The sequence below is a fragment of the Narcine bancroftii genome, chromosome 3 (assembly GCF_036971445.1).
Source record: "Narcine bancroftii isolate sNarBan1 chromosome 3, sNarBan1.hap1, whole genome shotgun sequence".
In the NCBI taxonomy this organism is placed as follows: domain Eukaryota; kingdom Metazoa; phylum Chordata; class Chondrichthyes; order Torpediniformes; family Narcinidae; genus Narcine; species Narcine bancroftii.
The window spans coordinates 18640027-18653258 of record NC_091471.1 but is presented as its reverse complement, the minus strand read 5'-3'; the positions used below and the strand labels follow the sequence as shown (position 1 = coordinate 18653258).

Sequence of the window (13232 nt, the reverse complement as noted above, 5' to 3'; positions counted from 1 at the left end):
CCTGGGAATACACACACATACTGGGGCTCACCCAACTTTTATACAGTCAATTTCAGTATCAGAATGCCCTCCCCTTACATTCTTCTGCCCCCTGGATGGGTTTGGCATAGGTAATTCTTCTGCCTACGTGCAGTTTCAGTACACTTGGAGGACCAGGGGGTATCCTGTGGGTGCCCCATCATGTCATTGTCCTTATTCACACCTTCCTGATTCTCTGGGCTACAGTCTCTTGATATGCAGAGTTGACTCATTCTATCTAGGGTTGGCTAATTTCATATGTATAAATCTGTGTAAAAAGAGGACTTGGTACTTCTGTCCAGGGCTAGGAGACCCTTATCTGATCCAGACTACCTCAACTTCCTACATTCTATTGTACCTTACCATTCCTTATCTTAGTCTTATGGTCTTGTCACAAAGACTAGAAGATTCTTATGTTAATCGTGCTGACTCTGCTTTCCTGCATCCTAAGCCCCAAGCTTATCCTGTTTGAACTGGTTTCAGCCATTTTACTGATGAACTTTAGTTTCTTCTCCATGTTCATAATTTTAGATCAATTTTCCCATCTCTCACAGTCTGCTGAATTTCTCCAGCAAAGGGCTTGCATTCAATCCACCAACCCTCGCTTTGGGTTGGGGGTGGGGGATGAGGAGGTGGGAGTTACTCTTTCATATTCAGGGAGTGCACGAGAAAATCTGCAGATCCCGGAGTCTGGTGCAGTCCATCAGTGCTGGAGAAACTCCAGAGCAAGTCAAAGGCAAGCGACCTTTCGACTCTGACCCCCTTCTTTCAGCCCGGAACGTCTACTGCCATTGACTGAATGCTGCACCAATGATCTGTTTTGGTGCATTGCATTCAACCTCAGCATCTGAGGGGGGGGGGGGGGTGGTGGGGGGGAGGTGGGGGGGGGGTGGTGGGGGGGGTGGGGGGGGGTGGGGGGGTGGGGTGGGGGGGGTGGGGGTGGGGGTGGGGGGGGTGGGGGGGGGTGGGGGGGGGGTGGGGGTGGGGTGGGGGGGTGGGGGGGGGTGTGGTGGGGGGGGGTGGGGGGTGTGGTGGGGGGGGGTGGGGGGGGGTGGTGGGGATGGGGGAGTTAAACTTTCTCGTCTCACTCCGTGCTGAGTTTCTCCAGCACCTTTGTGCACTAAACGCGCGAACAACAGCGTCCGCTGACGGTGGCCAGCACAATCCTTCTTTTACGCATGCGCGGTTGGTGTTGGGGGCTAATGCATGCTGGAGTCGTAGTTGGGCTACGGACTACATTCCCAGAGTCGGTGGGGGGGGCGTGTCGGCTCGCCTGCGGGGAGGGCCGATGTGGCAGAGGCTCGGGCCGGGAACCTTGTGGCGGGGGTCGCGTGGAGGGGTCGAGCTGCGCCGAAGGTCGACACTGGAAGTTGAGCGGAAGCATGGAGGAGGAGGCGAAGCGGCAGGCCGGGGACGTGGCGGTGCACAACCACGTGCAGGTCAGCCCAGCCCAGCCCAGCCGCCGGCAGGGGGGAGGGGGAGAGGGGTAGAGAGAGGGGGGGGAGGGGGGAGGGGGGGGGGGAGGGGGGGAGAGAGAGGGGGGGGAGGGAGAGGAGAGGAGGGGAGGGAGAGAGAGGGGGAGTAGAGGGGGAGAGAGGGGAGGGGGGGAGGGAGAGGAGAGGAGGGGAGGGAGAGAGAGGGGGAGTAGAGGGGGAGAGAGGGGAGGGGGAGGGAGAGAGGGGAGGGGGGAGGGGTAGAGAGAGAGGGGAGAGAGGGGAGGGGTAGAGGAAGGGTAGAGGAGGGAGGGCTGGAGAGAGGTGGGAGGGGTAGAGAGAGAGAGGGTATTGAGAGAGGTGAGGGGGGGTAGAGAGCGAGGGGGAGAGAGGGACAGGGGGAGAGAGTGAGTGAGGGGGGGCAATGGAAGGGGTAGAGATGTCCCCCATAAGAAGGGGTAGAGATGTCCCCCATAAGAAGGGGTAGAGATGTCCCCCATAAGAAGGGGTAGAGATGTCCCCCATAAGAAGGGGTAGAGATGTCCCCCATAAGAAGGGGTAGAGATGTCCCCCATAAGAAGGGGTAGAGATGTCCCCCATAAGAAGGGGTAGAGATGTCCCCCATAAGAAGGGGTAGAGATGTCCCCCATAAGAAGGGGTAGAGATGGTCCCCCATAAGAAGGGGTAGAGATGTCCCCCATAAGAAGGGGTAGAGATGTCCCCATAAGAAGGGGTAGAGATGTCCCCCATAAGAAGGGGTAGAGATGTCCCCCATAAGAAGGGGTAGAGATGTCCCCCATAAGAAGGGGTAGAGATGTCCCCCATAAGAAGGGGTAGAGATGTCCCCCATAAGAAGGGGGTAGAGATGTCCCCATAAGAAGGGGTAGAGATGTCCCCCATAAGAAGGGGTAGAGATGTCCCCCATAAGAAGGGTAGAGATGTCCCCCATAAGAAGGGGTAGAGATGTCCCCATAGAAGGGGTAGAGATGTCCCCCATAAGAAGGGGTAGAGATGTCCCCATAAGAAGGGGTAGAGATGTCCCCCATAAGAAGGGGTAGAGATGTCCCCCATAAGAAGGGGTAGAGATGTCCCCCATAAGAAGGGGTAGAGATGTCCCCCATAAGAAGGGGTAGAGATGTCCCCCATAAGAAGGGGTAGAGATGTCCCCCATAAGAAGGGGTAGAGATGTCCCCCATAAGAAGGGGGGAAGAGAGTGAGAGACTATTTCTGTGGCGGGAGAGAGAATATTTCCCCTAGGGGGTGGTGGAGAGAGAAAATTTCTCCTGGGGAGAAGAGAGAGAGAGAGAGCACGAGCGTGCACTTCCTCTGGGGGAAGGGAGAGAGATTGGATCAGAGATCCCTTGGTGAGGTGGGGGGAGGGAAGAAGGAAGAGAGAGGAAGTTTCTCTCTCCCACCCAGGGAAACCAGGGGGGTGGAAAAGAGAGTTTCCCCTGGGATGGGGGGGGAGAGAGAGAGAGCGCTGCCCTGGGAGAGGGTGAGAGCTCCCCTTCGGGGATGGGGTAAAAGATTGGGACCGAGATTGCCAGGGAGGGTGGGGAAGGAGCTTCCTGGAGAGAGGAAAGAGCTCCCATGGGGGAGTGGGGAGGAGAGTGAGAGAGCTCCCATTGAGGAGTTAGGGAGATCCTGAGTGGAGGGGGGTTGAGGAAAGAGGGGGAGTTAAGGATTTGGAGGGAACTACCCTGGGGGGGGGCGGGAGGAGGAGAAGGAGGGAGCTCCCCTGGGTGTGTGGGTGCGACTGAGGCTTCCTCTGGGTTTTTGGGGGGGTAGGAAAGTGGGCTCTCCTTGGTGTGGCGGGGGGGGTGCACGCGAAGAAGACATCCCTGGTTGGGGTGTGAGAAGAGGGCTCTCCTTTATAGTGGGAGAAGGGAGCTCCCTGGGGGAGGTGGAGGAGCAAGGAGGGCACCCCTGGGGGGGAAGGGGTGAATGAACTCCACTTGGGGGGAAGTGGGACATGGGGAATGAGCAGGTCGTGTGGCATCAGCTTTAAAGTCTTCATCAGAATTCAGAGGTTAAACACGAAAGTCTGCAGACTCTGTGATTGAAATAAAAACACAACGTTGGAGAAACTCAACAGGTCAGGGTAGAAAAGATAAAGATATATAACCAACGTTTCAGGCTTGAGCCCTTCATCAAGGTACAGCAAGGTTATGTATCTATCAGAATTCAGATTCTCTTACTGTCCATGATCTGAGGAGTGTTTCAAGCATTTCCAATTATTATTGCAAGGAAGTTGATCACTTGCATTGAATGGTGGCTATTCCAATGGAGTGTTGCTGAGAGTGACCGCAGCCAATTCCCATAGGTGCCACTGGGCCACTGACCTCCCGTGCCAATGCTCATCTCAAATTTTACTCAAAAGTTTTTTTTTCCGTAAAGGGAGTCGCTCCTGACGCTGCAGACTCTCACCACAGCCCTGTATGACTCCCCATAGGAGTTTCTGATCACAGACCGACCTTCCGCCCATCCGAGCTCACAACGCCCGACCACAGATTCCCACTTAGGCCCCTGCTGCCCACCCACCAGAGCTCCCAACCATGGACTCTCGCCTATCCACCCCTCTGAGCTGACACCCTAAGCACGGACTTGCCACCTGGTCCCAGGCGCCCATCCGTCCAAGCTCCTGATGCGTCGAACGACACGAGTACTTAACATGATTGAAAGTTGTATGTAATAGTTGAACCCCAAAATTTTACCCTAAAAATTGGTCCACAAAATTCGACTATTGCATGTGAATATATGGTAATTCTGTGTTTATGCTATGTTGTACTCCCCATCAACTCCCCAGATTTTATCTTTCACTTGCACCTTGGGGATAATTTTAAATGGGCCAATTAGCCGACTATCCTGCATGTCTGTAGTATATGTGTGGAAACACTGTCCAGAGTGAGACCTGGCCACTAGTGCTGTGAAGCTGCAGCTCCAGGCCTGTACCACTTTGCCTCCCTTGAGCTCTGTGTGCATTAGCATTTGTGTTGAAGGAAGATGGAAATAAAGAAATTTTTTCAGAGATGTATAAATTATTACAAAAGAACACTCGAAAAGGTGTTCATAAATCAAGACAGAAATGGGAGGTAGATTTAAATAAGCAAATACATGTCTATAGATGGATTTAGATATGTAGAGAAATTATGAAAACTACAATAAATGTGAGAAATCAATTAGTCAATATCACACACCACAAAAGTTATGCAATATGATCTATATTTAGATTTAAATTTTAGATGTGGACCAGAAGTTGGTACTTTTTTGCATTCGACTTGGCAGTGTTCCACAATTAAACCTTTTTGGCTTGAAATGGGTAATTTATTAGAATTAATAACAGGATCCAATATTATTTTTACTGGGAGAGATTACAGGGATTAAACCTAAATTAAAACTGAATATGTATCAAGTAAAATTTGTTCAAATTGCTTTGGCAATAGTGAGGAAATGTATTGCTATAACTTGGAAGTCAGATTTTGATTTGGGAATGGATAGATGGCATACAGAAGTTCGGAGTTGTAGTCCACTTGAGAAAATTACTTATAATTTAAGAGAAAAATATCATACATTTTGAAAAATATAGAACCCATATTTACAAATTGTTGGTATTAAAATTTAAACGAATCTCAAGCATTCCCTTTCTCTTGTAGGTCTCGATAAATATTTATATATTTAAAAGTATCAGAAAGTGAAGTACTCCTGTTGTGGTTTTCTTGTCCCTCTTTTATTTAATTTGTAGGGAGGTGGGGGATTATTAGGTTTTTCTTTTGTATTTCTTTTTTTAAATATACAATGTGTATTTGGATTAAGTTTGAAATATTGTAATATATTTGCTAAGTGGTTTTATTTTAAATAAAGTTTTTTTTAAAAAAAGGAAGATGGGAAGTAGTCTTTATGGTCCCGATGGACTGTTGAAACTGAACATGAATCTTAGAATTATAAAAGCCTTTCAGCACCCAATCAATGTGTTTGCTCCTTCCCTGGATGGATCGGAAGCCTACACCCTTTCTTCTGTTGGCTAGCTCATTCTGATAAATGGATGACCAGGCTAATGAGATCATTAAGTACATGGGTCGGTCAGGCTGCTAGCAACAGCGTTATGAACAAATAGGAGCACCCGAGCATCTGCACTAATGCTGTTTTGGAAATTAGATTGCTACTGGGCAAGTGTTCTTGTCCGTGAATGGTTGCGACGAGAGGCTGTGTTCTCCAACTCCTTCCGTGATTTTGCAGTGCCCCAAAGTTTATTTGATGTGCAGTAACTGTTGAAAGAAGGGAAGAGCCAATGTCAAACTGGAATTAGGTATCACTTGAGCAAGAATACACTCACTCACCCTATTGTTGTTTAACCTCCAGAATAACCATGTTTTGGGTATCGGGAGTGGATCCACGATAGTTTATGCCGTGGACACATTGGGTAGGTGCATAATTTTTGTTGTGATGAACAGTTGATGACCTAATTTTTTTTAAATTAAATGAGTAATACAGTAAAAACCCTCATATCCGGAATTCAAGCAACCAGCAAAAAAAAATTGAGGAAAACAAATTTTTTTAATTAAAATAAATAAGAATAAAATAATAGGTTAAAAATATGCAAGTTTAACATTGTTAATGTTCTCTGAAGTAACACAAATCTTTGAAGATGGTCATTGCAGTTATTTAAATAAAGTTGTGTGAAGTAGCAGTGGCGCCACCCAGGATGAAGAGCTAGTTGATGCTGCTTGCTCTTGGGGGTGTCTCATCCTTGCTTAGTAGGAGTCGCCCCAGTCAGAGGCATTATCTGTAAATATTGGGGGGGGGGGCACGGTGGTGTGAACTGGGATTCACTGGTAGGCTGGCCCCGCCTCCCAGCTGCTCACTTATAACCCTGATTTCCCACCTGAACCTTTCTGAAGACGACTGAGATCCTACCCATAGTTATAAGTTAATAAAAGTGTTTGTTCTCCCTCCAGTCGTGAGAGCTTTTATTCAGCGCTACACATGGTTAATTATCCCTTTTGTTATTGTTTGTCGACTGGATGGCTCCATGGAGGGGAGGAATCTGCAGATGCAGCGACGGTTAAATTTTTTCAAAGAATTTACCTGAAAATAAAGTAAAATGGTTTAAGGTTTATATATTCATGCAAGGGAAATTTGTTCAGTGTAAATACAGTGGAGTATTTTTGTCTTTTAAACAGGTGTCTTAGTTGGACATTGTAAGAGTAAGTGTCAAGCAACTGGAAAATACACTTATCCGACATCTAATGATAGTGAAGTTTATTATGTTCATATATACAATGTGAACTTGCTGCAGTTGGTGTAAGATACATCAACAACATTAGAATTAATTAAAATTACCTGGTAAATTGACCCACTGAGCCGCTCAGCCATAAATTCAGGATGTTAACTAGCATCTATGCTGATCGAGTTAAAACTTTGGTATCCAGCATTTTGCAATCATCATGTTTCAGAGATGGGGAGTCTGCTGAAGAAGGGGCAGTGTGGAGAAGCAATTCCACCAGCTCTCTATTAACCACCCTTACCCCCCCCCCCCCACCCAAGTCTGAGTCGTAGAACCTGACGAGAACATTAATCCCTTTGAGTCTATGCTAGTTTACCAAAGGAACACTACAATTGGTTTTAATTACTTACAATCCATTTGATTTTTAAACCAACCTGTGTATCCTTTTTGAAACTTGCTCTTGAATCTGTTCCCATTGCCTTTTGAGATGAGATGTTTCGGGTCACTGTATTTTCCTCTGGCTCAAAGAGAAAGATCTGCTCTTCTCCCCTTTCCCATTCACTTTTTTCCCTCTCAGCCACTGAATCTTGGGCAGCCGAGGGATTTAAATTGAAGCAAGGACAGAATAAATTACCAAAATGGTGATCTTGAGGACTGGAAATTCACTTTCTTTACTGGGTTTATTTAGAGCCATTGAACATTACAGCACAGAAACAGGCCCCTTTGGACCTTGTCTGTTGAACTGATGAAAAGACCATTTAAGATCTCCCTATCTCTTGGCTCCATACAACACTGATCCTGATCTTCAAGGGGACAAATTTTGGCTCTTACTATAATTTTGCTCCTAATGTACCATTAGAAACCCTTAGGATTTTCCTTCACTGTCTGCCAAAGTGACCTCATGTCATCTTTTAGCCTTCCTGATTTCTTTCTTGCCTTTTTATATACTCAAGTACCTCATACTCCCTATTGCACATATCGGTATGCACCTCTCTTTTTCACCCCTTGAAAACCAAGGTTCCCTATTCCTGCTAACTTTGCCTTTAATCCTGACAGTTAAAGTACAAACTCTGTACTCTCAAAATTTCGCCTCACATATTCTTGCCTGAAAACAACTGATCCCAATCTAAGCACCCAAGATCCTTTCTCATTTCCTCAGAATTGGCCTTTTTCCAATTTAGAATCTTAACCCAAGCCCCAGACCTATACTTCTACATAATTAACTTGAAACTAATGGCATGGGGAGGCACAGTTGGCGAAGTGGTCAGCGCAATGCTGTTACAGTGCCAGCTATTAAATCCCATGCTGTCTGTAAGGAGTTTGTACGTTCTCCCCGTGTCTGTGTGGGTTTTACCCAGGGCCTCCAGTCTCCTCCCACCGTTTGAAAGTTGTAGGCTAATTGGGTGGCACAGGCTAGCGGGCTGAAGTAGCCTGTTACTGTGCTCTATGTCTACATTTAAAATTGAAATTTAAATTTAAAAAAAATAATTTAATAAAGATTATGATCACCAAACCCAAAATACTCCTTTACACATATGTACTTCTGACACCTGTCCTGTCTTGTTCCCCAATAGGAGATCCAGTATTGCACTCTCTCAGATACCTCTATATTGATTTAGAAGTTTCTTTAACCCATTTGACAAACTCCAAGCCATCGAGCCCTTTTACAGTACGGGAGACCCAGTCAATATGTGGAAAGTTAAAATCTACTATCACAACATTGTGTTTCTCTACAGTTTTTCTCCTCCAATTCCCGTGGACTATTGGGCAGTCTATAATACAACCCCATGAGTGTGGTCATTACCTTCTCTGTTCTTTAGCTCAACCCTTACAGCCTCAGTAGATGTACCCTCTGGTCTGACCTGCCTGAGCAAAACTGTGATGTTTTCCCTCACAATGTCACACCTTGCCCTTTCATTCCACCTCCGCCAAAATTCTATTTCATCTGAAGCAACAAAGGCCTTGAACATTGAGCTGCCAGTCCTGCCCCTCATGCGACCCAATTTCACTGGCCACAATGTCATAATTCTAAGCTTGTCTGCCTTTCCTACAATACTCCTTGCATTGAAATAGATGCACCTGACAACATTTCGTTGACATATAACGGAACATGCGATTTTCTCATCTTGACCCTCTATCTGCTCCCCCACCACCCCCCCCCCCCCACCCCCGCAAAGCTGTTTAAACCCACTGGTGCAGCTGCATTATCCCTCCTATGTCTAACCTCACTAGCACCTGGAATGGGTAGCAATCCTGAGATCACAACCCTGGAGGTCCTGCCCTTCAACCTACCACCAAACTCCCTGAACTCTCCTTGCAGGGCCTCTTCATCCTTCCAACCCACGTCATTGGTCCCGATATGGACCACAACATCACAATGCCGTGAACTTTGATCTGTTTGCCTCTATTTGATCTCAGTCCCCATATGATTGTCTTTGCAGCTCTCTGAAACAGCCAAGCAACTCCTCTAAGTAGTTTCCATTTCTTGATCAATATTCAGTGACCTTAAATCGATTTGAGAGAGTGTTACCACCTGTATGAGAGACCATTATCTCATGCTGTGGACCTCTTTAACTTTTTGTCAAGTTTTGTTGTTGAAATAATTGTATTGGAAGATCTGCATTGATATAGTATCCTCCTAATTACAGAACTTCCAAAGGGCTTTACAGCCATGAGTAATCAGTTGTACTATTGGAAACACATCAATGATTTGTTCACAGCAATACCCAATATTTTGAAATGAAATGGAGCTTCCCATGGCTTCTGAAAAATTCAGCTCAATTTAAAAAAAAATTAAATTTAAATTTTATTTTTTAAATTTAAATTTAGACAGTACAGCACAGTTACAGGCCATTTCAACCCATGAGTCACTGTCGCCCAGTTTACACCTAATTACACTTGTACGTTTCAAACGGTAGGAGGAAACGGGAGCTCCCCGGGAAAACCCCATGCAGACACGGGAAGAATGCCTTACAGACAGTGTGGGATTTGAACCCCAGTCCCAATCACGGGCACTGTAAAAGCGTTGCGCAAACTGCTATGCTAACCGTGCTGCAGAAGCTAAAACCGAAACGAGAAAACACAAGAAACAATCAGGAGGTCAGACCAAATCTGGGTTAAAAATGGGCAATCTGGACATTTTCCCAATTTGGCCTCCTGAGTCATTCAGAAACGTGATTTTAATTCTGCGTTCCAACATTTGGTTGTAGCCCAGGTCACTGCTCTCCAGGTGCACAAAAGAGTGCAATTCCTGACTCTCTATCACCCTTTCAGGCAGAGAGGTCTAAACTTTTGCCACCCACAGAGGAAAACTAAATTTCTCATCTATCCTTTGATCCTTTACTAATTACTCTTCATTTATTTTCTTTTTTGTTGCCCCTCGTAATAGTACATTTCAATTAACTCTCCTTTTTGTCAGCTCGCTTTCAAGGAAATCAATCCCACTTATAGCTAAATTTTCCAGTCTTGGCAGCCAACCTCATAAATCTCCTTTGCACGGACTCCTGTGTAATTGCATCTATCCAGGAATGTGATGAACAGAAATGCATTCCGTACTCAAGCTCTGGATTCATAAAATAATCTCCCTGCTCTTGTATTCTACACCACAGCTAACAAGGTAAAACATCCTGCTGGTTTCATTGCCTTTATCTGAACTCAGGTCCTTCTATTCCTTTGTGCATGCCTTGATTTATTTGTGTATACAGTTATGTTGCCTCAGACTTCTAGTTTAAATCCTATTTTCCACTTCTTTGCTCAACAAACTGTTTCACCAGTATCTTCCTGCAGTTATCCTCATATATATTAAAAAATTGGCTATTAAATCCAAGCACCTTTATCGTGCACCCTCCTCTAAGTTCATAGCACAAATCACTGCTCTCCAAGAGCACCTCTAAATACCAGTTCTGACTAAGTTCTCGGCGATGCTGTGCTGACCCTTATCTGCCTACCAAAAAAAAAACTGAAAACTACTTCATTATCCTCTTTTCCTTTCATCCATGCGCCTGCCTAAGAATCTCTTTAATGCTACTATTTCACCCTCCATCACCACCACCCCTGGCCATGCATTCCAGGCATCCACAAATCCCTGTGTTGTTTAAAAAATATATATCTTATCCCTGATGTCTCTTCTAAACTTTCCTCCCTTCACTTTGCAAAGACGTCCTGTGGTGTATTTTACTCCCACTTTAGAAAAAAGGTGTTGGCGATCTACCTTATCTATGCCTCTCAGAACCTTGTGGACCTCTATTAAGTCATCCTCTCCTTCTTCTTTGGAAGGAAGTTTGCCTCAGAGAACTTGATGGAATGTTCAGTTCAACAAACTGTATACACTACTGCCCTATCCATAAAAAGTTTAGGGGACCAAAGTCATTACAACGTGTGAATTGGATGGCATGCTCCACTTACCCACTGATAGTTGCTGACCAGACCTGAAGGGAGCCCTCGTCTTGAAATGCTTCTGAGGAGCAACTTAAATCAGTTGTTGGACAATGACTGGAGTGAATCTAGGCACAGGTTCCGAAGCTTGAATTTCACCCCGCTTGATTGGCCAATCCTGTCTGGGGCCCCTGATTCACTCCTGCCCTGTCCTCTTTACACTCAATCGGCTCAAAACCGACCATTCTTTTTCTCCCACTGATGCTGCTTGATTCGCTGAGAGTACCTCCAGCAGATTCCATTTGACTTCAGGATCCAGCCTCTGGTGTGTCTCCTTGGGGAAAAGTAAGATGTATGAAATTGTAACAGGATCAGGTTTGAGGCGGTGAATTGGGTGGCATTCTCTTTGAAACCAGGAGATCAGTCATAAGGATTTGTTATTTGTGTGTAAAACACCACAATATTTGGACAAGAAGAATGTGCAGTTATTTGTCCACTTGCTTCGACAGTTGCGGGTGATCTCATCCTTTCTGAACTGAGTAGCCACAGCTGTTTGTCCGGCTTTTTAAATCCTGGCTTAATTATGTTGAGTTGAGCCATCAATTCAAGCTCAGAGTACTCCAACTCCTTTTTGGATCAATAATAGTTTAAGCCCACCAGAGGAAGCTGTCGATAACTAAAATTGTATCTTTTATGATGCTGCCTTTTCACTACTGCACAGTCAAGCTATATGTTCTAATCTCTCGAGTGGATCTTTAAGACCACCCCCCCCCCCCCCCCCGCACTTTCTTGGAGGAAGTAGTGCTTCCAACTGAGAAACAGCGGTAAACCTATATTCGCCTCACTCACACATTATTAAACAGGGACTCCTGCTTCCCTGATCAATGGGGGTGAGGCTCTACTGCAAGTTTTGATCTATTGCAATACTCCAGCTCAGCTTCAGTGTAGTGCACACCTTATCCATGATGCTTCCAGCGATGTCCACATTTGTGACTTGACATGGAGTGGTGTCCAGGGCATGGACCATGATGCAGAGAGAGAATGTATTTACAGTGCTAATCTGTACTTCTAGCCAATAATGACTCTGGGTGATTTAAATTAGCCAATGGCAAGGTGTGCACTAATGGGTGGCCGGAATCTAATCTTGATTGACAGGTGGTGTTATTTCCAAATAAGGGGAGGACACGTGACCACCTGCAATATTTACATTCCAGATAGGCAAAGAGGCCATGTTTCTTCCACACACAACAAATGGGCAGCAGTTGCTTGAAGATGTAGGAATTGTTTACATGGTGGTAATTAGTCTGCATAATGTTATCTGCCTTGGTTTTGTATGTAATTGCACCACCTCCACACCAATTTAAACCAGAGCAATCCACTGTAGCTCTGTACCCGACATCTCCAATAAATTCACCAGGAAGGCCTGGAACCAAATGCTGGCAAATGGGATCAATGTGTGTAAGTACATGATGGCAGAATAGCCACAGTGGGCTGAATGGGCTGTTTCTGTTCTGTATGACTGACGGTGTTTAGAAATTGTCAACTTCATTGAATTGTTCCTTCGAGCCATGGAATTTTACTGCACGGAAACTGGCCCTTCAGCCCACTGATTCTGCACAATCCATCTTACACTAATCCTGTGCAAATCCCATATTATCTTCCCCATCAACCCCCCCCCCCCCCCCCCCCCAGATTTTACCCTTCACTTACACCCACATGAACCAATTGCACTACAACCAGTTGGAATCTGGCGCTGTCTGTAAGGAGTTTGTACATTCTCCATGTGTCTGTGTGGGATTCCTCTGGCTGCTCCAGTTTGCTCCCACTCTGCAAAACATGCAGGGTTGTCGGTTAGTTGGGCAGCAGGGGCTCATGGGCCGAAAGGGCCTGTTACTGTGCTGTATGTCTAAATTTATACCCAATGTTTCTTTAGGATATAGAATATCACAGCACATCACAAGGCCCTTTGGCCCTTGATATTGTGCCTACTTACATATTCCTGCCAAAAAACAAGTACTAAACCTTCCAACCTCATAACCTATTTTCTTCCATCCACGTGCCTGTCTCAGAATGTCTTAAATACTCCTAATGTTTCAGTCTTCACAACCAGCCCTGGCATGGTATTTCTTTGTGCAGAAACTTAACCTGATGTCTCCCTGAAACTTACCTCCCTGCACTTTGTA

General features: G+C 45.8%; 1 protein-coding gene across 2 annotated transcripts in view; it reads left to right on the top strand.

Moving 5' to 3' along the window:
• The first annotated feature begins 1276 nt into the window (after positions 1-1276).
• The window catches only part of rpia (ribose 5-phosphate isomerase A (ribose 5-phosphate epimerase)), a 31373-nt gene continuing 19417 nt past the window's right edge, over positions 1277-13232 (top strand). Inside the window, exons 1-2 of one of the 2 annotated variants that reach the window (XM_069923540.1) lie at positions 1379-1457; positions 5811-5871. In XM_069923540.1, coding sequence (XP_069779641.1) covers positions 1401-1457; positions 5811-5871 — 118 coding nt within the window. In that variant the 5' untranslated portion in view covers positions 1379-1400. Of the gene's footprint in view, positions 1458-5810; positions 5872-13232 lie in introns of both variants that reach the window. The other variant, XM_069923539.1, reaches the window with a different exon arrangement.